We start from the raw sequence: 23,405 nt of genomic DNA, 5'->3' as shown, positions 1-23,405 counted from the left end.
TCTTTAAGTTTGCTTGATTTGTTAACATTTTAACTGAGATTTTTCATCTTTGTTTATGAGTGAGATTGACTTACACATTTTCCTCTTCATGCTATTCTCTTTTCCAAAGTGGGATCAGGGTTATGTTCACCATTTAGAAAAAGATCAGGACTATTTCATCTATTGCTGGGTCTGGAACCATATAAGTAACAGAAAGTATCATTTCCTTGCATGATGGTGATTCTTTAAGAAGTACATTTTAGGACATTTTTCCAATTTTTCCATAGTTATTAGGATTTTTTTTTAATATATTTTATTGATTTCTTACAGAGAGGAAGGGAGAGAGATAGAGAGCTAGAAACATCGATGAGAGAGAAAGATTGACCAGCTGCCTCTTGCACACCCCCTATCGAGGATGTGCCCGCAACCAACGTACATGCCCTTCCTTGACCAGAATCAAACCCGGGACTCTTCAGTCCTCAGACCAACGCTCTACCACTGAGCCAAACCGGTTTGTTTCGGCAGTTATTGGGACTTTTTTGGACCCTTCTTAGATCACAGTTTCCCAGCATTTGCTCTTCTTATCTAGATTGTTTAAATACATTTAAAGGGGATTTCTTCTTTTTAAAATGTCTTACCTTGCTGAAACCGGTTTAGCTCAGTGGATAGAGCATCGGCCTGCAGACTGAAAGGTCCCGGGTTCGATTCCGGTCAAGGGCATGTAAGGACATGTACGTTGGTTGCGGGCACATCCCCAGTAGAGGATGTACAAGAAGCAGCTGATAGATATCTCTCTCTCATCGATGTTTCTAATTCTCTATTCCTCTCTCTTCCTCTCTGTAAAAAATCAATAAAATATATTTAAATAAATAAATAAATAAATAAAATGTCTTACCTTTCATGAACCACACTGAGTTTCTTATTCTCAGTCCTAATTTGTCTTCTATTTTTCTCTTGACTACTGTCAAAAGGTTGATTTAGTTTGATATTTTCAAAGAATCATCTTTTTTCTTTCAATTTCCAAGCTTCATTAATTTGTGTTTTTCTGTTGTTTTTTAACAAGTACTTCCTAAAATATTCTTAAAAGTAGAAACGGTTGGCTGAGTTGCATTTAGACATACTATGTCACGCTATTGGTAATACTCATTTCTAAAGAATCTGTACTTTTTAGTTGATATTCTCTCTAGCTAAGGCTTGTTTACAATGGTGATTTTGTAAGGCTTGTTTATTATAGAATGGTGATTTCATTTTTGGGGTTTTGTTTTCATTTTCAAAGTGGATTGGTTTGGAAAGACTATTTTTTTAGTCACTGCCTTCAGAAGATATAGCATGTATGTTTTCTTATTTTTATAATAATAGTCATAAAATTTCCATGGGTATTGGAATAGAACATGTACCCTTTTCACTAAAATATTATAATAGATCAATTACAGTAGTTGAATAATTGGAATCATGTGAAGCCTTACACATTTGTTGTCACTGTTCTGGCAATTTTCTGACATGGCAAAAACAGACATGATTAATGCATCTTAATTAGTGTTTTAACTTTTTCAGTATGAATATTGGCCCCAATAATTATAAAAATAAATAAGATTACACATGGATGGCTAAAAGGATAGAAAGATGAGTAGGCATTTAATAAAACAAATAGAGTAAAATGTGCATTTTGCTCTAGATGGTGTGTCTGCATTGTTCACTGTAATCCAACTCTGCTGTTTGAATATTTTCATAATAAAATGTTCAAAAGAAACAACACTTTAAAACCAACTTCATGGAAGTGTGTTTTAAGAACACGCATCCAGCCGAGACCGGTTTGGCTCAATGGATTGAGCGTCGGCTTGGGGACTGAAGGGTCCCAGGTTCGATTCCGGTCAAGGGCATGTACCTTGGTTGCGGGCATATCCCCAGTGGGGGGTGTGCAGGAGGCAGCTGATCGATGACTCTCTCTCATTGATGTTTCTAACTCTCTATCTCTCTTCCTTCCTCTCTGTACAAAATCAATAAAATATATTTAAAAAAAAAAAAAAAAAAAAAAAAAAAAAAAAAGAACACGCATCCAACTAAAACCCTCAGAGCAAGTTTACTTTTCATCACCCACAGATAGTCATGGAATGAGTTGATGCAAGAAAATATAACAGCACTGGTCTTACACACAAATGCTAAAATTTAAAATCTAGCTAAAACAATAACAGCAATTAGTACTTATTAAGTGTTTGCACTGTGTTAGAACATATATTATCTCATTTATTTGCACAACAGCCTAATATCACCACTTAGCTAAAAGCTGTGGTTCACAAAGTGAAGGGATTTTCCCCAGGCCAGACATTCTATCCATGGCTCTAGATTCAAACTCAGCTTCATGTGGCTATAGAGCAAACACCCGTCCGTCTGTCTGCAGACCTACTGTGTCAATAGAGGGGCCACTAACTAAACACTTGACATGGAGGAAACTTGAACTGAGATGTGCTCTCTGAATATAAAAGACACCAGTTTTCTAAGATGTGGGGCAGAAAAAAGAAAGCAAAATATTTCTGATCATTTTTAACATTATGTGTTGAAGTAATATTTTGAATAAATTAGGTTAAATAAAATGTATTTTAACATAATTTTAACTACTACTGGACATTTTTTCATTCTCTAGGAGCACATTGTGCCAGCTGAACTTTGAGGAAGATGAAAAGCGCATGCCACAGGAATGCTCAGACAGGTGGGCAGGTCATGTGGGAAGAATCATGAGCTGGGTTATAGCTGACAGGGGGGCTCCCGTGTGAAGATCAGATGAACCAGCACACTCAGGGTGCCTCCCTCACAAAAGGAGTGTCCAGGATTGGGACGTGCTGGTTGATGGGTCCTGCTACACACAAACCGCTCCAATCTGGCTAGATTCACGGCGGCTTGCGGTTGTCCCCTGACTTTCCCTCCCAGCCCATCACAACATCCATTGCATTGCAATGCAGCATGAAAGGAATCAGAGCAGGACCCTAGAGAGTAAGGCCGTGGCCCCGCTGATCCTCCAGGCCCCGGGCTCCACAGCCCAGAGCACTGCAGACCCCGACTCAGAAACCCGCGCTCACAGAGGCCAATGCTGAGGGAAGGGCGTGTGAAGGGAAGTAACAGCCTTAGGCACACTGGTGCCAGATTATGAATTTCTTCCGAGTTTCTCTTAAAGGGAATGGGAAACCACTGGAGGTGCAAGAATAGGAGGCAAATTAACCTCAGGTTGGCACGAGGGACTCATTATGGAATTTAACTGAAAGGTTTTGCTAGATTTCCAGGAGTGGGTGCCAAATGTGACACTTTAGCAGGAAGGGAGCCTGCTGTAGACAGCCAGAAAGGGGGCCCGGGGAGACTTCTAAACCTTCCCTCTAGACGCTGAATTTCACTCTGTACCCATTTCCAACGTCCTTTCCGTTTCCGAGATTCCCTGAGCCCATCATGTGGTAATGCCATAATTAGCTTTGTTCATCTTTCCCATGTTTCTGAAGAGGCATAAGTCATGGAATATTTACTGATTATATGTAAGCCAGAGAATACACACACAACGTACGTACAACGACTTTTTCCGTTTCAATTGTCCTAGCTACATCGTGTCATATGTAAAGTAATAGTACTTACATCCTATTTCCCAACGTAAATGAACTTGTCCAAAATAGTGCTGTTGTCATGGCTGTCGTGCTTTACTGAAAACAGCTAAGGGCGGGGTGATGGTACATCTCCTCTCACTTAATCTTTAAGCCATTCTCATCGCCAAAGTCGTTCTCTTGTCTTGTAATCACAGTTCACTCACAACCATGTGCACTTCTGGGGCATGAAGAGCTTTGCTGGGTGCTTTCATACATGACTTTCTTAACTCAGCAGAGTGGGTCTTAATGGTGTTATTGCACTGATGGGAAAACTAAAGTTCAGAGACATCTGTCTGCCTCCCTCTAATGCATCTCTCTGGGACTCCATGACACCTTGAACGCCTCCACATAGACATTCAAATATTAAAAGTTTTCTAGGCTAAACACACTTCCCCATGATTCTGAATACTTTCAGAATCACCCAGTCACCTTCTAGTTAGCTTTCCTTATCCACTTCCCACCCCAATTTCTACTCTTGTTGATCTAATTGGCACCCACTCCATACCTTTATCTGATTTATTGAGGAGAACGAGGAGCAGAACGGAAGCCAGCACAGCATGCATATTCAGCCATGGCATCTGGAATTCCTGGTTCTGGGACCAGCTCTGCTGCCTGCTAATGCTGTGATTAGAGCTGAGTTGCTAAAAATGGCTGGGTCTCTGTTTTCACACATACAGTGAAAAATTATGTGTGTTCTCTCCCAGAAAAGTGGGGAGACAGAGACAGTGCAGGTCAGAAAAAAGTCAAATTGAGATAGAGGCCAGACATGACCTTGTCTGGAGAGAAGACAAGCTCAGGCTCTGGTGCTCTGCAGGAAAGGTGGTGATGAGGGGCATCAAAAGCAGGCACTCTGACACCAACCACCCTGGGTTCAAGTCCGAGGGCTGCTTAGGTCTTCTCTTCAGTTCAACAGGATAGTAAGACTATCTACCGCTCTTTAAAAAGGGTCCTGACCAGGAGCCTCTTAAAATCCAACCTTTCTGAGGTAATTAGTTAGTGGAATACCTATAATTCCAGCACAGTCTTAAGTACTTGGGAAGGCTCATCCCTCAAAGATTTATTTATTCATTCAAAAAAATGTGTTGAGTATGATGCCAGGTGGATATTAGACTTATTAAGAGGATCACATGTAAGTTACATAAATTCTAACTTCTATGTTGTACACCTGAAATTAATGTAATATTGAATGTCAACTATAATTGAAACTTTTTTAAATTAAGAATAAAACATTACCTATGGGGAAAAAATATGTATTGAGCGCCTGCTCTGAGCCAGATATTATTCTAAGCACTTAGGGTACATCATGAACCAAATATGCCTGACCTGATGGAGTTTACATCCTTGTCAGATTAAGTAGTGGATAATAAATGAGTAAACTGCCGAAACCGGTTTGGCTCAGTGGTACAGCGTCGGTCTGCAGACTGAAGGGTCCCGGGTTCAATTCCGGTCAGGGGCATGTGCATTGGTTGCGGGCACATCCCGGGTGGGTGGTGTGCAGGAGGCAGCTGGTCTATGTGGGCGGTGTGCAGGAGGCAGCTGGTCAATGTTTCTCTCTCATCGACGTTTCTGACTATCTTTCTCCCTTCCTCTCTGTAAAAAATCAATAAAAATATATTTTAAAAAATAAATAAATAAAAAATAAATGAGCAAACCACAAATAAAGAAGTTAATATCCAAAATGTATAAAGAACTTATACAACTGAACATCAAAAAACAAATAATCCAATTTAAAAATGGGCAAAGGACCGAAACTGGTTTGGCTCAATGGTTAGAGCATTGGCCTGTGAACTGAAAGGTCCCAGGTTCGATTCTGGTCAAGGGCATGTACCTTGGTTGCAGGCACATCCCCAGTAGGGGGTGTGCAAGAGGCAGCTGATTGATAATTCTCTCTTATCGATGTTTCTAACTCTCTAACCCTCTCCCTTCCTCTTTGTGAAAAATCAATAAAATATTTTTTTAAATGGGCAAAGGACCTAAATACTTACTTCTCCAAAGATGACATTTAGATGAACAATAGACATATGAAAAGATACTCAATGTCACCAATCATCAGAAAATGCAAATTAAAAGCACAATGAAATACCACCTCACACCTGACAGAATTGCTATCCTATATAATAAAGAGCTAATATGCTAATTAGACTGGATGGTGGAACGACCTTCCAGACAACCTTCTGGAACAACCAATGGGCAGGGCCACAGGGCCACGAGGCAGCTGGGCTACGAGGGCCAAGTCCCTTGCAAGAATTTCATGCATCAGGCCTCTAGTCGTCAATAAATCCACAAACAAGTGCTGATGATGATATGAAGAAAAGAGAACCCTAGTGCACTGTGGGTGGGAATGAAGATTGGTGCAGCCACTATGGAAACAGTATGGGGTTACCATAAGAACTTAAAAATGGAACCGCAGCCGAAAACAGTTTGGCTCAGTGGATAGAGCGTTGGCCTGCGGACTCAAGGGTCCCAGGTTCGATTCCGGTCAAGGGCATGTACCTTGGTTGAGGGCACATCCCCAATGGGGGTTGTGCAGGAGGCGACTGGTGGATGTTTCTCTCTCATCGATGTTTCTTACTATCTCTCTCTCTCTTCCTCTCTGTAAGAAATCAATAAAATATATATTTTTTAAAAATGGAACCGCCTTATAACCCATTAACTTCACTTCTGGATATATAACCAAAGAAACTCATAATACTAGACTGAAAGAATATATGCTCCCTATGTGCACTGCAACATTATTTACAACAGCCAAGATATGGAAGCAACCCAAATGCCCATCAATAGAACAGTAGATAAAAAAGTGGTGGTATAGCCCTGGCCAGTGTCACTCTCAGTGTCTAAAGCCCACACACTGAGGGATCACAGGTTCGATTTCTGGTCAAGGACATGTAACAGGGTTGCAGGTTCCATCCCCCGCCCTGGTCAGGTCACAGGCAGGAGACAACCAATTGATGTGTCTCTCTCACATTGATGTTTCTTTCTCTCTATCTCTATCTTCTCTCTCTCTCTCTCTCTCTCTCTCTCTCTCTCTCTCTCTCTCTCTCATTGGTGAGGAAAAGCGATGGAACATACGTATATAGAATAAAATATTACTTGGCCACATCTATAATAATAAAAGGGTAATATGCAAATCAACCAAATGACCGAACAGCAAAACAACCATCCAGATGACCTTCCAAACAACCATGCTATGACACGCACTAGTGCCAGGCCAGCCAAGGCGGTTACAATGCAATTGGTTGGGGGGCCCCACCATCACCCCATGATCACCCCACAGAGGGAGATCCAGGCCATCAGCCTGCAGGGCAATCGATCAGGGGATGGATGAGGCCTCCATGATTGCCCCAAAGAGGGAGGCTCAGGCCACCCCCTGCACAGCAATCATTCGCGGAGCCCGGCTAAATGGGTGTGGCCTCCCTCTGCGAGGTGATGGATCACCCCACAAAGGGAGGCCCAGGCCACTGGCCAGAGAAGCTGTGGTGGATGTATGGGGCCGACCAGTGATTGCCCCACAGAGGGAGGCCCAGGCCAGCCAAGCCATCACATCCCACACCTGTCACCCACAGAGGGAGGCAACTAGTCATGGGGAGAAATGGGTGCAGCATCACACAGATGGCAAGCAGTCGCAGTGGTGCGGGCAGGGCCAGCTGCTGGCAGCCCGGGGAAGGAAAGCCCTGATAGGCCATGATTGCCATCCAGGCCTAGGGATCCTACCTGAGGGGTCCCGGGTTGCGAAAGGGCATAGACTGGACTGAGGGACACCTCCCCATGCAAGAATTCCATGCATTAAGCTACTAGTAGAAGAATAAAATCTTACCATTTGTGCCCTAGTTGATTTGGCTCAGTGGATAGAGCATTGGCCTAAGGACTAAAGGATCCTGGGTTTGATTCTGGTTAAGGGTACTTGCCTGGGTTGCAGGGTTGATACTCAGTGGGGGGCATGCAGGAGGCAGCCAATCAATGATTCTCATCATTGAAGTTTATGTCTCTCTCTCCCCCTCTGAAATCAATATATATATATAATATATATATTTTTTTAAATCTTACCATTTGTGACAGCATGGATGAAAATAGAGGGTCTTCTGCTAAGTGAAATAAGTCAGTCAAAGACAAATACCATATGATTTCATTTATATGTGGCATTTAAAGAACAAAAGGAATGAACAGCCAAAACTGGTTTGGCTCAGTGGATAGAGCGTCGGTCTGTGGACTGGAGGGTCCCAGGTTCGATTCTGGTCAGGGGCACGTACCTTGGTTGCTGGCACATCCCCGGTGGGGGCTGTGCAGGAGGCGGCTGGTCGATGTTTCTCTCTCTCTCATCGATGTGTCTAGCTCTCTATCCCTCTCCCTTCTTCTCTGTTAAATCAATAAAATATTTTAAAAAATAAAAAATAAAAAAAAATAAAAAAGGAATGAACAAACAAGAGTGAAACATACTCATAGATACAGAGAACAGACTGATGGTTGCCAATGGCTGGGGGGATGGGGAAAACTGGATGAAAAAGGTGAAGGAATTAAAAAATCTGTAGTTACAAAATGGTCACAATACAGTAATCCTATATAATAGAAGCCTAATATGCTAAGTGTCAGATTCATCAATCAAAGCATAATATGCTGAGGGAGGATCCAAGATGGCTGCTCAGGTAGACACCTAACCGCAGCAGCACACAACAATTTCAATGGAATACAACTAAAATGTAGAGTGGACATCACCCAGAGCTACAGGTAGTCGACTGACTGAAAATTCTACAACAAGAAGGAAAGAGAAAACCAGAAGGAAAATCAGAGGAGCTGAAAAAAAGCCTAAGGTATGGAGACATGCTGCGCGCTCGCACGCACGCGCGCGCGCGCGTGGGTGCTGCCTGGCGTTCCCTAGCAGGAAGGAAATAAAACCCCCAGCCTGGGCTGAACCCCCGAACCAGCAGCGCTGACCCCCAGTTATGAGCCAGACCCTGGGGACCCGGGCTCCGGCGGGGGAGACGGGACTGTGAGGAGGAACCCCAAGTGAGCAGCGAAAAGCAGGGCCCCCGGAGTCGCGCGCACATTGTGCGCAGAGGACTGAATGTTGACTCTGATGCTGGATTAAGCTAGCGGGAAGAAACAAAGCCTCCGGCGGCGCTGAGCCTCAGTCCGGACTGCTCTGAACCCCAGTCCTGGACCAGACCCTGGGGACCCAGGCTCGGGCAGGGGGAGACGGGGCTGTGAGGCGAAATCCCAGGGGAGTGGCAAAAAGCGGAGCCCCCAGAGTCGCGCGCACTGCGTGCAGAGGACAGTCTGTTGACTCTGATCCTAGACTCCCCTAGCGGGAAGGAGAAAAAAAAAAAAAAGCTCCAGACTGGAGGAATGCGACAGGGAGCAGGAGCCCCTGCCGGACACCAGCCAGCCGGGTGCCGGCAGGGACCCGGGCGACAGGCCCCCAGGGGGGGGAGTGCCCCTGAGCCATCGACCTCTGAGCACGGGCAACGGAGCCAAGGCCGGGGGCTGCTTCCTGGGCGGCGCCGACCCCGGCAACAGGCTGGAGCAGCACGGGAGCCCACAGAGAACAAAGGGGTGCCACAGGCCAACCTGCTGAGCTCCCAGGACAAGGAGGAAGAAACCAAAGTTCTCAATGTGAAGAAATCAAGTGAGAGCAAAAGATAGTAAAATTACTTAAGAAAGAATACAAAGGAGATCTTGAAAAATCAAAGACTAAGTCAGAACTCAACTCACCAGCCAACATTGCAACATAAATGAGTTTAAAAAAAAAAAAAAAAAGGACAGAATGTTGGAACAGCGGCGGCCAGGCCTAGAGTGCCCAGGCACAAAGCAATGGCAACCGGGCCCAGAGCAGCAACGGCCAGGCCCCAGAGCAGCAGCAGCCAGAACCAGAGCAACAACAGCCAGCACTGGAGCAGCCAGACCTGAGGCGGAGGCAGCCAAGCCCAGGGTGGCCAGTCCAGGAATACCCAGACCCGGAGTGGCCGGACCCGGAGAAGCCGGGCCCAGAGCAGCCGGGTTGGGAGCAGCCAGGTCCAGAAGAGCAGTAGCCAAGCCCGGAGCATCCAGGCTGGGAGCGGCCAGGCCCGGAGCAGCCGGGTCTGGTGCGGCCAGGCCCGGAGCAGCAGCTGCCAGGCTGGGAGCGGCCAGGCCCGGAGCAGCAGCTGCCAGGCTGGGAGCGGCCAGGCCCGGAGCAGCCGGGTCTGGTGCGACCAGGCCCGGAGCAGCATCTGCCAGGTTGGGAGCGGCCAGGCCCGGAGCAGCCGGGTCTGGTGCGGCCAGGCCCGGAGCAGTGGCTGCCAGGCTGGGAGCGGCCATGCCTGGAGCAGCCGGGTCTGGTGCAGCCAGGCCCGGAGCAGCGGCTGCCAGGCTGGGAGTGGCCAGGCCCGGAGCAGCGGCTGCCAGGCTGGGAGTGGCCAGGCCTGGAGCAGCGGCTGCCAGGCTGGGAACGGCCATGCCCGGAGCAGCCGGGTCTGGTGCAGCCAGGCCCGGAGCAGCGGCTGCCAGGTTGGGAGCGGCCAGGCCCGGAGCAGCTGGGTCTGGTGCGGCCAGGCCCGGAGTAGTGGCTGCCAGGCTGGGAGCTGCCAGGCCTGGAGCAGCTGGGCCCAGAGCAGCCGGGTCAGGTGCAGCCAGGCCCGGAGCAGCAGCAGCCAGGTCCAGAGCAACTAGGTCGGGAGCGGTGGTGACCAGACCCGGAGCAGCTGGTTGTGGAACGAACCTGAGCAACAGAGGCCAGGCCCGAAGCAGCCAGGCCTGGAACAGCTCGCTTCTCGCCTGCCCCTGCCCCACGGCGGCCTCTCAGACATGGCTGGAAACTTTTGTGGGAACTTGAGGGTCTGCTGAATCAAGTGATGAAGGCTTAGATCTGGATGTGTTGAGTTAGTATAAGGCTGGGGTGTTGATCTGTGAGTGCCTTGGGTGGGGCCTGGATGAGGCTGGTTGACCTATTTGAAAATGTCTTTTGTGTGAAATGTATCATTGGGCATGTGGTGGTATTATTGATATGAGAAAATGCTAAGTAACTGATTTACTATCTGAAAAGGGATTTACTATCGGGGAAAGGGAGGGAGGAAGAGACTGAACATAAACTGTGCACCTATAAATCAGGACAATGGGGGATGGGGAGGGGGCGGAGGGTGGGGTGGGAACCTGGTGGAGGGGGGAAGAAATGAGGAACCTTTGTAACAATATGAACAATAAAGATTGATTTAAAATAAAAAAAATTAAAAATTAAAAAAAAGCATAATATGCTAATGATATGCTAAGGCCACTCAACTGCTTGTTATGACGAGCACTATTCTGACCACTAGGTTAGCTTACTGCTGGGGTCTAGCTGATCAGGACCGAGTGAGATAGGCCAGACATGCCCTGGAGCCCTCCCATGGTCCCTCCCCAACTGGCTGACTTCCCACTTCCCTCCCCAGCCCCAATCATGTATTGGTGGGGTCCCTCAGCCTGGCCTATGCCCTCTCGCAATCCAGGACCCCTTGGGGGATGTCAGTGAACCAGTTTCAGCCTGATTCCCACAGGCTAGGCCAAGGGACACCACCGGTGCACAAATCCATGCACCTGGCCTCTAGTCCTATATTATAAAACCTTAATATGCAAATCGAGCTAACAGGGGAACAACTGGTTGCTATGACACGCACTGACCACCAGGAGGCAATGCTCAATGCAGGAGCTGCCCCTGGTAGTCAGTGCTTTCCCACAGGGAAGCACTGCTCAGCCAGAAGCCAGGCTCACAGCTGGCAAGTGCAGCAGTAGAGGTAGGAGTCTCTCCCACCTCTGCAGCAGAGCTAAGAACCCTTTAGGCTAGGGGTGTCGAACTCAATCAGAGAAGGGGCCAAAATCTAAAATCGAGCCTAAATTGCGGGCCGAACGGTTTACTGAACAGTCATAAACTGTCATTGTGATGGAAACGCAGCGGAGTGCAGTGATGACAGTGCGGTGCGGGCTACATTGCAAGGCCTGGCGGGAAGGATTTGGCCCGCGGGCCTTGTGTTTGACACATGTGCTTTAGGGGATTTCCACCAGCTGCCTAGGGACATCCCCCGAGGGGTCTCGGACTGCAAGAGGATGCATGCCAGGCTGAGAGACCCTCCCACCTTCCCAGTGCATAAATGTCATGCACCAGGCCTCTACTATTGTAATAACCATGTATGGTGCCAAGTGGGTACTGGAAATATCAAGAGGAACACTTATAAAGTATATGATTGTCTAAGCACCAATACAAAATAATATTAAGTGTAAACTATAATCGAAAAATAAAATTTTAAAAATCATATAGCATGTCAGAGATGATACAGAGCAGCACAAATGGAGGGAAAGGCAGGTTGCAGTATTACAGAGTCAAGCTGGACCTGTTGAAGAATCTGACGGCTGAGCAAAAGCTAGGAGAATACCTGGAGGAGTCACATCCCAGACACAGGAACTCACCCGGCTGATGCCGCAGAGGAATGGCAAGGAGACCGTGGGGCTGGAGAGGAATGAGGGAGAGTGGACAGGTCAGACAGATGGGGTCAGAGAGATGGGGATGACTGGCAGACAAGTTTAAGGACCTCAGCCTCTGCGCGCAGTGTGTTGAGCGGCATTGCAGAACTTTGCACAGAAGAGGGCCATGAGCTCTGACATCATAAAGGATCTTTCTAGGTTCTGTGTGAGGAGATTATGATAGAGTGAGGGTGGAGCAGGAGCGCCATTAGGAAGCGCTCACAGTCACCTTAGGAAGGCGGTGGCAGTGTCCTGCACCAAATGACAGCAGAGGAGGGACATTCTGAACTTTTTTTTTTGTAATATATTTTATTGATTTTTCACAGAGAGGAAGAGAGAGGGATAGAGAGTTAGAAACATCAATGAGAAAGAATCATCGATCAGCTGCCTCTTGCACACCCCCTACTGGGGATGTGCCCGCAACCAATGTACATGCCCTTGACCGGAATCGAACCCGGGACCTTTCAGTACGCAGGCTGATGCTCTATCCACTGAGCCAAACTGGTCTCAGCAATTCTGAACTTTTTGCACTTTCTTTTTCTTCTTATTAGGGTACAATATACATAACATCAAACTTACCATCTTAACCACCTGTAAGTGTACAGCTCAACGGCATTAAGTACATTCACTCTGTTGCGTAATCATCCCTGCCATCCATCTCCATAATTCTTCATCTTATCAAACCGAAAGCTGGACATCTTTTGTAGAGATTTAGGGATGGTGGGGCATCCTGGAAGTTGGTGGATATTCGACCAAATATCATGAGCATATCCTTTTTAACAGGATGTGGCCCAGGAAGTCAAGCACTGGGCTAAGGGAATTGCTTTCATTGAATTGTCTGTTTCTGTGGAAACCCTGGGGCTAACAATTCAATGAAAGCAATTTCCACAGACCCATAGCAAACTCTCATCTAGGCACAACCTCCTCCAGTTATCTAGACAATCATGAAGCATTTCCCTTACACGCTGGTGGAAATCAGCTTGGATTTAGATAGATGCTCAAACGGTCACCAAAGGCATTTGAAAATCTGGAAGCATTCTGCCAGGTCCAGGGGTCACAGTTGGTGCATGGACAGATGGGGACACTGAAGCAAAAACGCATCCTCAGACACAGACAGCAGCCAGGCCTATAGCTGAGGTGAGATGCTTCCCTCCAAGGCATGGCACCTTCTGGATCTAGTGGGATGGGCTGGAGGGGAGAGCCCATACCCACACTTCCTGGGGTTCTCAAGGACCTAGGCACACCAGCCCCAGCTCTCCCTGCTCCATCTTGATCCTGTGTGCACCCAGAAAATATCGTGATAGTTTGGTGCCTGTGGAAGCCCCAAAGGACTAACCAGGAGTTGGTAACATTTTTGTGCAAAGGGCCAGATGGTAAATATTTTAGGCTTTGCCATCCCACTGTGTATGTCACAGCTTCTCAGCTCTGCTCTATGAGGGCAGAAGCAGCCTTCGTCAATATATGAATGAATAAACAAATTTTCATGGCTGTGTTCCAATAAAACTTTATTTGCGAAAAGTGAAATTTATGTAATTTTTACAGGCCACAATATATTTTCTTTTTATTTTTTCCACCATTTTAAAATGTAAAATCCATTCTCACTTTGCTGGGCAAACAAAGAGGCAGTGGCTGGATTTGGCCTGCCAGCCTTAGTGAGGACTCCTGGACTAAAACTGCTGTGTCTTGGAAGGGCTCAGGGCAGGACCGAGGGATGGACCTGCTCCCTCGGGAGCAGCCAGGTTGAGCACAGAGCCTCAGAGGCAAGCTTACTAGAGTCATCTTCCTGCAGCAGCCCCAGCTCAGCGGTGAGTGCTGTAAGTCAGATGTGCCAGGTCTGGGCCCTCTGATGACTCACAGAGAAGCCCCACACATTAGAGTAAGGCAGCTGCTCAACATGACACTTTCCTGCCATCTACTGGAAAGTTGTTATGGTAATAAATAGATCTACCAGGACAATGCATTTGAATAACATTTCCTTGGAGCTTTGCAATGATCATTTGTTTAATTTAAGCAGTGATTCTGCGTTCAAAGGTGACATCATGCAATTTGGGGGAAGCGAGGCAGAATGGAGAAGGGAGGGAAGAAGGATCATCGCTGTTCTTACCCAGAGTTTGGGCTAGTTTTAGTTCAAAGTGGTCATGTAAGATGAACTCTCCTGGGTGTAAGTTGGGGCTCTATTTAAGCAACATGTTGATTCATTCAGGCATCCTTCCCAGCATGCCTACCTTGTTACAGCTTGTCTCCGCCCTCCACTGAATCAGGTTAGACCGGTGCTCTGCCCTCCACGGGAGGTGGTCTGCCAACAGAAAGTCTCTCAGGAAAGTGAGGGTCCCACACACTTGCCTCCACCGGACCCTAGAGGGACAGAAAAGAGTGGAAGCCATTAGCATGACAGCCCTTCTCAACCTCAGCCTGTCCACACAGCAGTGGGGTCCTGTTCATTCGGCAAGGAGAACCTGGATAAGGTTAAGCTTTCCCACAGACTGTGTGACCTGAGCCAGCCCCTGGTCTCCTTTGCCTTAGTTTCTTTGTCTCCTGGGCAAGAACAGCAGTGGGAGACGGTGCTGTCTCACAGAGATTCGTGACCATAGGATGAACACTTACACATGGGCCAGCCTGTGGCCTGAAGGCTGCCGTGAGAACAGGAGGTGGAAGCAAAGGGGCTGGTTCGACGTACGTAAAGTGTGATAGAAGAGCTACCAGACACAAGACAGTCAACAACACGGCGGGAGTCTCTCGGGACCTAGCAGTGAGTCCCCAGGTGTCCAAATAACACTGGAGAAGGGTCAGAGACCGAGACCAAGGGATATTTGCAGAGACCACGAGGTTAACCTTCTCTAACTTAAAACCAAAGCCTTTACTCTGTACCCTAGGGAAGCAGGGAAGGAAGAGACAGGGCCGATGGGCTTGCCTTGCCTGTCTCCAGACATTTCCCGCCCTCAGGCAGGTTGATAATCCAGGTCAAGAGTTTCTGCAGCAAACATGTGAGGGCACAGTGAAGACTCGGTAAACCAAACATGCGCGTCAGCTGGAACTCAGGAAACTGAGGTGCAGAGAGCCCCTTTCAGGCGGGGGAGGAGGGGGCGGGTGGCGGCTGGGGTAGCACAAATGCAAACATCAGACCGAAATCTGGCAACAGAACTGTCCAGGCAGAGTGCAGACCCCAGTGTTATGACAGCTGCTCAGGGCAGCCCGGCACCGAGGCACGGCGTGGGGCGCGCGGCCTGGGGAGGGCTGAGTGTTATCACTCGCCCGACACTGTCTGCCACAAGCTGACACAGCACCCGCGGCAGATTAATCTTATAAACTTAAAAACCACTTTCTCCTCATCCACATCCCATGACTAACCCTCCATGTTGAAGCTTCTCTATGAGAACATGGGACTCCTCTGGGCCGGGTGTGTTGTGAAGGGCACTTAGCATGACCCAGCACAGAAGACATAGACCAATGTTCAGATCCACTGTGACCCAAACAAGGAAGATGAGACCTCCGCTGGCTAACCTGCCAGCACTTCCTACAAGTATTTCAGGAGCCTCGAGAGCCAGACCCTCAGACGCTCCTCCCCTCCTCTCTTGGTACTCTCCATCTCCTACCACGTGTCACCACCGGCAGCCCTACCAGCCAAGCTGGAGGACACAGCTGCCCCTGGCCTCCAAGCAGACATGAGTCTGTCCTCAGGGAGTGGGCACTGTAGCCCATGCTGCTCACCAAACCACAGGCACAAAATTCTTCTTACCCCAACACCTCACCATAGTCTGAGCTCAGGGTATTATTTTTTGTGGGAATTTCCTAAAGACCTGGGAATAAGCCAAGGGAAATATAACAGAATAACTTAGAAGTGGGCCTCATGTTTGGAAACAGCCTAGGTGCCCATCAGCAGATGGCTGGATCAGAAAACTATGGTACATCTACACAATGGAATACTATGCTGCCATAAAAAAATCTTTTCTTCTTTTTTTTTTTTTCTTCTTTTTTTTTTTAACAGAGCTTGGTGACTTCTTAGCTTTATTTTTTTTTAATATGTTTTATTGATTTTTTACAGAGAGGAAGAGAGAGGGATAGAGAGCTAGAAACGTCTATGACAGAGAATCATTGATCAGCTGCCTCTTGCACACCCCCCACTGGGGATGTGCCCACAACCAAGGTACATTCCCTTGCCCGGAATTGAACCCAGGACCTTTCAGTCCAAGGGTAGACGCTCTATCCATTGAGCCAAACCAGTTTCGGGGGGGGGGGGGGGGGGGAATTCTTACCAATTGCAGCAACCTGGATGGAATTGGAGAACATTATGCTAAGTTAAATAAGCCAGTCAATGAAAGAAAAATACCACATGATCTCACTCATTTGTGGGTAATAAAAAACATTATATCTCTATCCCTCTCTCCTCCTCTCTGTAAAAAATCAATAAAATATATTTAAAAAAAAAAAAAAAAAAAAAAGCCGAAACCGGTTTGGCTCAGTGGTAGAGCTTCAGTCTGCGGATGGAAGGGTCCCAGGTTCGATTCCGGTGAAGAGCATGTACATTGGTTGCGGGCACATCCCGGGTAGGGGGTGTGCAAGAGGCAGCTGGTCGATGTTTCTCTCTCATCGATGTTTCTAGCTCTGTATCTCTCTCTCCTCCTCTCTGTAAAAAATCAATAAAATATATATTTTTTTAATTATAAACTGATGAACAAAAAGATAGATACAGAGGCAGTAAAGCATCAAACAGACTGTCAAATTACAGTGGGAAGGTTAAGGAGAGGTGGGGAAGATAAGAGATCAACCGAAGGACTTATATGCATGCATATAAGAATAACTAATGGCCGAAACCAGTTTGGCTCAGTGGATAGAGCATCAGTCTGCGGACTGAAGGGTCCCAGGTTCAATTCCGGTCAAGGGCATGTACCTTGGTTGCAGGCACATCTCCAGTAGGGGGTGTGCAAGAGGCAGTGGGTCGATGTTTCTCTCTCTCTCTCATTGATGTTTCTAGCTTTCTATTTCTCTCTCTTCCTCTCTGTAAAAATATCAATAAAATATATTTCAAAAAAGAATAACCAATGGATGCAAAACATTGGAGGGTGAGGGCATCCTCATCTGCAAGGCACCATATATAATATGTAAAAGAAAACCTAAGGATATATCTTCTTTGTATACAAAGAACTTATGTAATTTCCCTGGCCAGCATTGCTTAGTGGTTAGAGCATTGGCCCATAAACCACAAGGTCACTAGTTCAATTCCTGGTCAAGGGCACATACCTGGATTGGGTAGTGTCTCAAGGAGTCATTAGGGTGAGGTAGCAGAGTCTATCAGACCCAAACAGACCAACATTTGGCTATGTGAAGGACGGGGGACCCTACCTGTGCATGAATTTTGTGCAATGGGCCTCTACTACATTATATAACTTATAAAGTGATTCCCCTAAGTCTAGTTCCACTATACATAGTTATTACAGTATTATTGACTATATTTCTTATGCTGTGACTATTTTGTAACTGTTAATTTGTCCTTCTTATCCCTTCATCTTTTGACTCAGACCCCATATTCATTCTAATTCCCAGAGTTGCCAAAACATACACATTGGAAAAGAAGTAATGAAGCTGTCATTAGTCACTGGCATGTTTGTGTATGTAGAATATCCTATGGACTATAAAAATAAAACCACTAGGAGTCCAAGATCTGGGAGAAGAGCCTGGCAGTGTTGCTTCCATTTTGATTCTTTCTCGCTGGTTCACATTCACCTGTGTGAAATATGAGTTGGATTCTAAGATCAAAAGATGACTGGAGTTCCATACTAGTAGAAGATGAAGAATCTGAACAGCAAGTTGGACCCATGGTTGACCAGCAGCCGAGTGATGAAAAACCTAAACAAGAGGAGTCACCCTCTGAAAATCAGGATGTTACACCTGAGGAAGAGAAATCAGATGGAGGAGCACCTGAGGTTCAGGGACTGACATGGAAGCTGATACCCAAGAACTGGTGAAACCAATTTTTGGGCCTGAGGGTGGAGATGATCCTGATGTCATTGGACATGCTTATGGAAATCCAGAGCCCATCAAAATGCCAGAAACAGGGGAAGGAAAACCACCCATTTAAAGAAAGATGATCTGAAGACACACAGATGTTTCTGATGTTGGATACTTCATTGTTAAAGTTCTCTCAATAGCCGAGACTGGTTTGGCTCAATGGATAGAGCGTCGGCTTGGGGACTGAAGGGTCCCGGGTTCGATTCCGGTCCAGGGCATGTACCTTGGTTGTGGGCATATCCCCAGTAGGGGGTGTGCAAGAGGCAGCTGATCGATGACTCTCTCTCATTGATGTTTCTAGCTCTCTATCTCTCTTCCTTCCTCTCTGTACAAAATCAATAAAATATATTTTATAAAGTTCTCTCAATAAAGTTTTGCAGCATTAAAAATAAAAATAAATAAATAAATAAATAAATAAATAAAAATAAAACCACTAGGACACTATTTGAGTTTGGTAAGATTACAGGACACAAACTCAATAAAAAACTAATTGTATTTCTACACAATGGCAACAAAGGATTAGAAAATGAAATAAAAGTACTTTTTAAATGGTATCAAAAATGTCAAATATCTAGGAAGAAATTTATTGAAATACATATAAGATCTCAACACATAAACATGTCTTAGAGAACTGTGCATTGAAACATCTAAAGTTGGGCACATAGCCGAGACCGGTTTGGCTCAGTAGATAAAGCATCAGCCTGAGGGCTAAAAGGTCCCAGGTTCGATTCCAGTCAAGGGCATGTATCCTCAGTGAGGGGTGTGCAGGAGGTAGCTGATCGATGTTTCCTTCTCTCATCGATGTTTCTAACTCTCTATCCCTCTTCTTTCCTCTCTGTAAAAAATCAATAAAATATATTTTTTAAAATAAATAAATAAAGTTGGGCACATGGGAGCTGAGAAAGAAGGAAAGCTGAGACAAGCCAGGGATGCAGGCCTACACCTAAGAGCAATGGCAGGGCTCAGCCTGGAGAGGGGAGGATTCAGATTGTGGCTGGCATTCCCTTCAGCCAGGGGAGCAGAGAGATTCAGTGGACATTTCTGTGTGGCATGGGCAGTCTGACCTGAAGCTGAGCCCAGAGACCTGGGCAAGGACACAGCCCAGAGGTGCAGCCGCAGTTGTCAGGCAGCCAAATTTCAAACAAAGAAAGAAGCCACAGTGTCTGGCCACCCTGTGGCCCTCTAGAGATCACCCTCATGCACCCTGGTGTCAGGCTGCAGAGCACATTATCTGCAGACCTGAGAACTGGTTCTACAAAATCACTTTTCCCCTGAGCAAAGGGTCCTTCAATCAGGGCGTAGGGGAAAGTCAGCAATGATCCAAAGTCAATATTGCCATAAGGGCAAAACAACAAAAAAGCCATCCAGGTTCCTCCAGCCCACCCCACATCTTTGCCACACTGATGGCAACATTGGGCTGCGAGGGACAGCATGGAGATTTCACAGATTTGGAGCCCATTGCCCACCGCATTTCCCTACAGGGCTGGTCCCCTAAAACTGGCATGGCCAGAGCACAGGAGAGAAAACTGCCTACCAAGGGAACACAACCCAGCAAAGCTCTGAAAAGCCAGAAAAGCGTAAGAGAGTTAAAAACTTGTCATTTGGTGCCACCTACTGGAAAATAATACAATGACCTTTTCATATTAGTCTGTGAGAAAACTGCCTCTCACACATGGATACCTAGACAGGGAAGGAATTCATCAAATACTATGAATAACCAAGACAGCAAGAAAAAAAAAAAAAAGGAAATCTTAGAAAATATTGTTTTCTGCCGAGACCGGTTTGGCTCAATGGCTAGAGCGTCGGCTTGGGGACTGAAGGGTCCCGGGTTCGATTCCGGTCAAGGGCATGTACCTTGGTTGCGGGCATATCCCCAGTAGGGGGTGTGCAAGAGGCAGCTGGTCGATGACTCTCTCTCATCGATGTTTCTAACTCTCTTTCTCCCTTCCTCTCTGTACAAAATCAATAAAATATATTTAAAAAAAAAAGAAAAGAAAATACTGTTTTCTCTCCCTTATTCATGGGGTACATGCAGAACAATTTTTGTTGTTTTTGTTCACTCACTACCTGCTTTGCTCTGAGGGAACAGGATAAGATTCATCTAGTCTACACCTTGACCCTCCCAGAAGCTTTCCCCTGGCCCCTGGCCCTGTCACCTGACTATTCTGGGCCCCCTACTAGGTAAGAAGCCCATCCAGAGTCCCGAAGCTAGACTCTGGTAGAGTGGTAAAGCCAATATGTAAACTCAAGACAATTGCAAAGCCTGCTCTCCTACCTTTACCTGGTGTGATAAAAGAATGGAAGGAAAGAGCTCTCTACCAGATTAAAGTATCCTCCTCCCAGCCCATCAAAATTCTTCTTTTTTGTTTCAAATTATCTTCTCCCAGTCTCTGCTGAAAATATTTGCTCCTTGGTCCAGAGCCCTAATTACAGAACACAGTCTCTGCTCATGCATTTGTTACTGAATTCAAGGAGTTTGCCACTCAAGGTACTCTATCCAAGAACAAGATACAATTGTCACAAAATAGTTTTATTTTATTTGCAACAAGTAAAAGAGAGGGGGGATTTATCTCCAAAGCTCTGTCTCCTGAAGGGAGGCCTAGCCTTTAAAAATTAGCAAGAATGACATGGAGTAAGAACTGCCCAGGCATTGAAACCTTAGTCCTAGCTAACAATGGCCCCCTGAGATTTTTCACTCCTTGTCCTCGAGGGAATGGGGACAAGGGTTATACTTTTGTAACTGCTTCCTGCTGAACATGGATGCAGTGAGCACCTCTTTGAGTTGAAGAAGTGAAATTCTCTGCCTGCCTGACTTATTAAAGTCCCCTAGCTTCTGGGTTTCCTGAGAACAGGAGAGCATAACGAGAGCAGTACTTGCCCAGGCTGGTTTGGATCAGTGGATAGAGCATCAGCCTGCCGACTGACGGGTCCCAGGTTTCATTCCAGTCAAGGGCACATGCTAGTGTTGTGGGCTCAATCCCAGTAGGCAGCATGCATGAGGCAGCTCATCAATGATTATCATCATTTATGTTTCTATCTCTCTCTCCCTCTCCCTTCCTCTCTGAAATCAATAAAAATATTTTTTTAAAAAGAGAGAGAAAGCATTACCCTACCAGGAGATATGCTGTCGGAGATGAGGCAGAAGCAGGGGGAAAGAAAAGGAAACCGAGACCCTGCCACTCATAAACTCACACTCTGGTGGGGAATCTAATGAGTAAGGCGGACCAGAGTGACCGCCTCCCTAAGAACAAAGATGCCAGCAAGGGAGAGAAGAGGGAAGGTGCTGTCATATTTTAATCATCTTCCATATGATTCAGGACACCAAGCCATGATTTTTGTTCAGGAATCACTTATTGAGCTGCTGGGTCTATCCAGGACTTTGAAGGACAAGCAGGATCTGGGCAGGAAGTGACTCTGCAGAAAGGGGAAGGCCTGTGGATGGCAGTTCTACACTATATCGGGCCAGTGTCCATGGTTTCCCAAGCGCAGTGATGCTCGCCATGTGGCCTAGTGAAGAGCTGCCCCTGGCCTGGGAGGGAGAACAGCTTGCGAGGAAGTCCTCTGCATCCATTCTTTGGAAGCACTACCACCACCACCACCCACCTATGCCCGCTAACACCCCCTCTCCCATGACGGCAGGCGGCACTCCCAGGGAATACAAACTCTGTGTGTGTGTGTGTGTGTGTGTGTGTGTGTGTGTGTGTGTGTAGAAAGAGGATAAGGCCAAACATGAAGCCATGCTGATCTGGCCCCAACACAAGGCCCTCTGTGATCACACACATCCTGTTGAGCATCATCCCCTAGTTAACCAGCGGCACAGCTGCAGCTCAGAGAATACAGCCCTCCTAAAGATCAGGACACAGGGCAACACCGCCAGTCACTCTCTACCTCTTTGTCCCCAACTCACTGCCCAGTAGGCACTGGGATGAGCCGTGAGATGAGGTCTACATAACCCACAGTTCCTGTCATCCACAGGCTGCCTCCCCACCTCTGATCCCCAGTTTGGGAACATCAGGAGCTCAAGACTGAAAGTGGAGAAAAGAAACAGCTGTGGGCACAGGTTGTAATCAAACAGGAGAAGAAAGTAAGGAGAGTCAGTGATGCCAGGAGAGGCTGCTCACATGAGGCACTGCCTGCCTCACCTCTTCCCTCCGGGCCAGGCACTCACATTAGCAGAGTCACCCCTACTACAGTTACAGATCCCAGCTCCTCTCCGCCCTCTGCTTCTAGACTCTGAGAGAAGGTGGGCTGAGAAGGCATCCCAAGGCTGTCCCCTCCCCTTTCCTGGCCCCAGGCTGGAGGGGCCGTGAGAGGTGGAGGACAGACCCAGCATACCTGGTTTACCAGACTTGCTCACATGACAGGACTCAGACCCAATATGATAAAAAGGTTCTGTGTGGTATGGCCTCCCTGCACCTGTCTCTCTTCCTGCTCACTCCTCAGCAATGCAGTATTCTGTTCCTAAACGTCTGTAGTTGCCTCAGCCAATTCCACTGGCCTCAGGCTGCCAAAGCCATAGGGCTGAATGGGGGTCACTCCCCAAGGATAGGACAGTTTAGAAGTACCTCATCCTGCCTGTGGATGCAGAGAGCAAGTTCTCTCACCTCAACCTGCCCCACCCCAGCCACCCCACAGCTTTGAAAAGGGAAAGCTAATGGGCTGCTGCTCAGAAAAGAAGCTGAGGTCTTGAGCCTTCTGGACTTGACTGGGCTCTGACAGGGAATGCATGACTGTGCATTTGCCCAGTCAGTGATCTCAAAATCATCCTGCAAATGAATGGATATGAGACCAGTAAGTTACTTCTTAAGACCACACTCAAATTTTACTAAACACAGTTCACTTCCCTGTGTCATTTCCACCTTCCTCCCATACTTTGTCGCTAGGAAGCCCAGCCTTTTGGCTTTTATTACTCAAAATACATGTACGTGGTTTATTCTACCTGCTTCATTTTGCAAGTCCAGTACATTTACATATAAGACAAACAAGGTCACGCAAAAAACAAAATCCAACTTCTGCAGGACCATCAGACAACCAGACCAGAGATTGACCTGAGAATGTCACTTGAGGATGTCTTGGACTGCTCCACAAGCATTCCTTGACTCCCCAGTTAGACTGAGGTTGGGCTCTGAATCTGTCTTCTCAGAGACAGTTCCTGCCCAACCAACCAGAAACCAAGCATGAGCCAAAACTTAAATTACCTCTCCAACAACACAATACCCAAAATGAGATATGCTAATTAAAGCAACCCCTGGGGCTGACCTACCCACCTCCCTCCTGCTAGTCAAGTGCTGAGTGAAACAGGCTCAGGTGGCCACTAGGCTTCCAGATGAGGCA

The 23,405-nt window shown here is 46.9% G+C and overlaps 1 protein-coding gene across 1 annotated transcript; it reads left to right on the top strand.

Annotated features, from left to right (window-relative positions):
• The first annotated feature begins 17,744 nt into the window (after window positions 1-17,744).
• On the top strand, window positions 17,745-18,204 carry LOC123651091 (X antigen family member 5-like). Its single transcript, XM_045570718.1, is given in 2 exon segments — window positions 17,745-17,993; window positions 17,996-18,204. Coding segments are annotated over 2 exon segments (342 nt in total). The 5' UTR covers window positions 17,745-17,797; the 3' UTR covers window positions 18,142-18,204.
• The last annotated feature ends 5,201 nt before the right edge of the window (window positions 18,205-23,405 follow it).

The sequence above is a fragment of the Pipistrellus kuhlii genome, unplaced genomic scaffold (assembly GCF_014108245.1).
Source record: "Pipistrellus kuhlii isolate mPipKuh1 unplaced genomic scaffold, mPipKuh1.p scaffold_m20_p_35, whole genome shotgun sequence".
Lineage (NCBI taxonomy): Eukaryota > Metazoa > Chordata > Mammalia > Chiroptera > Vespertilionidae > Pipistrellus > Pipistrellus kuhlii.
This window is presented reverse-complemented; position numbering and strand designations above follow the sequence as displayed.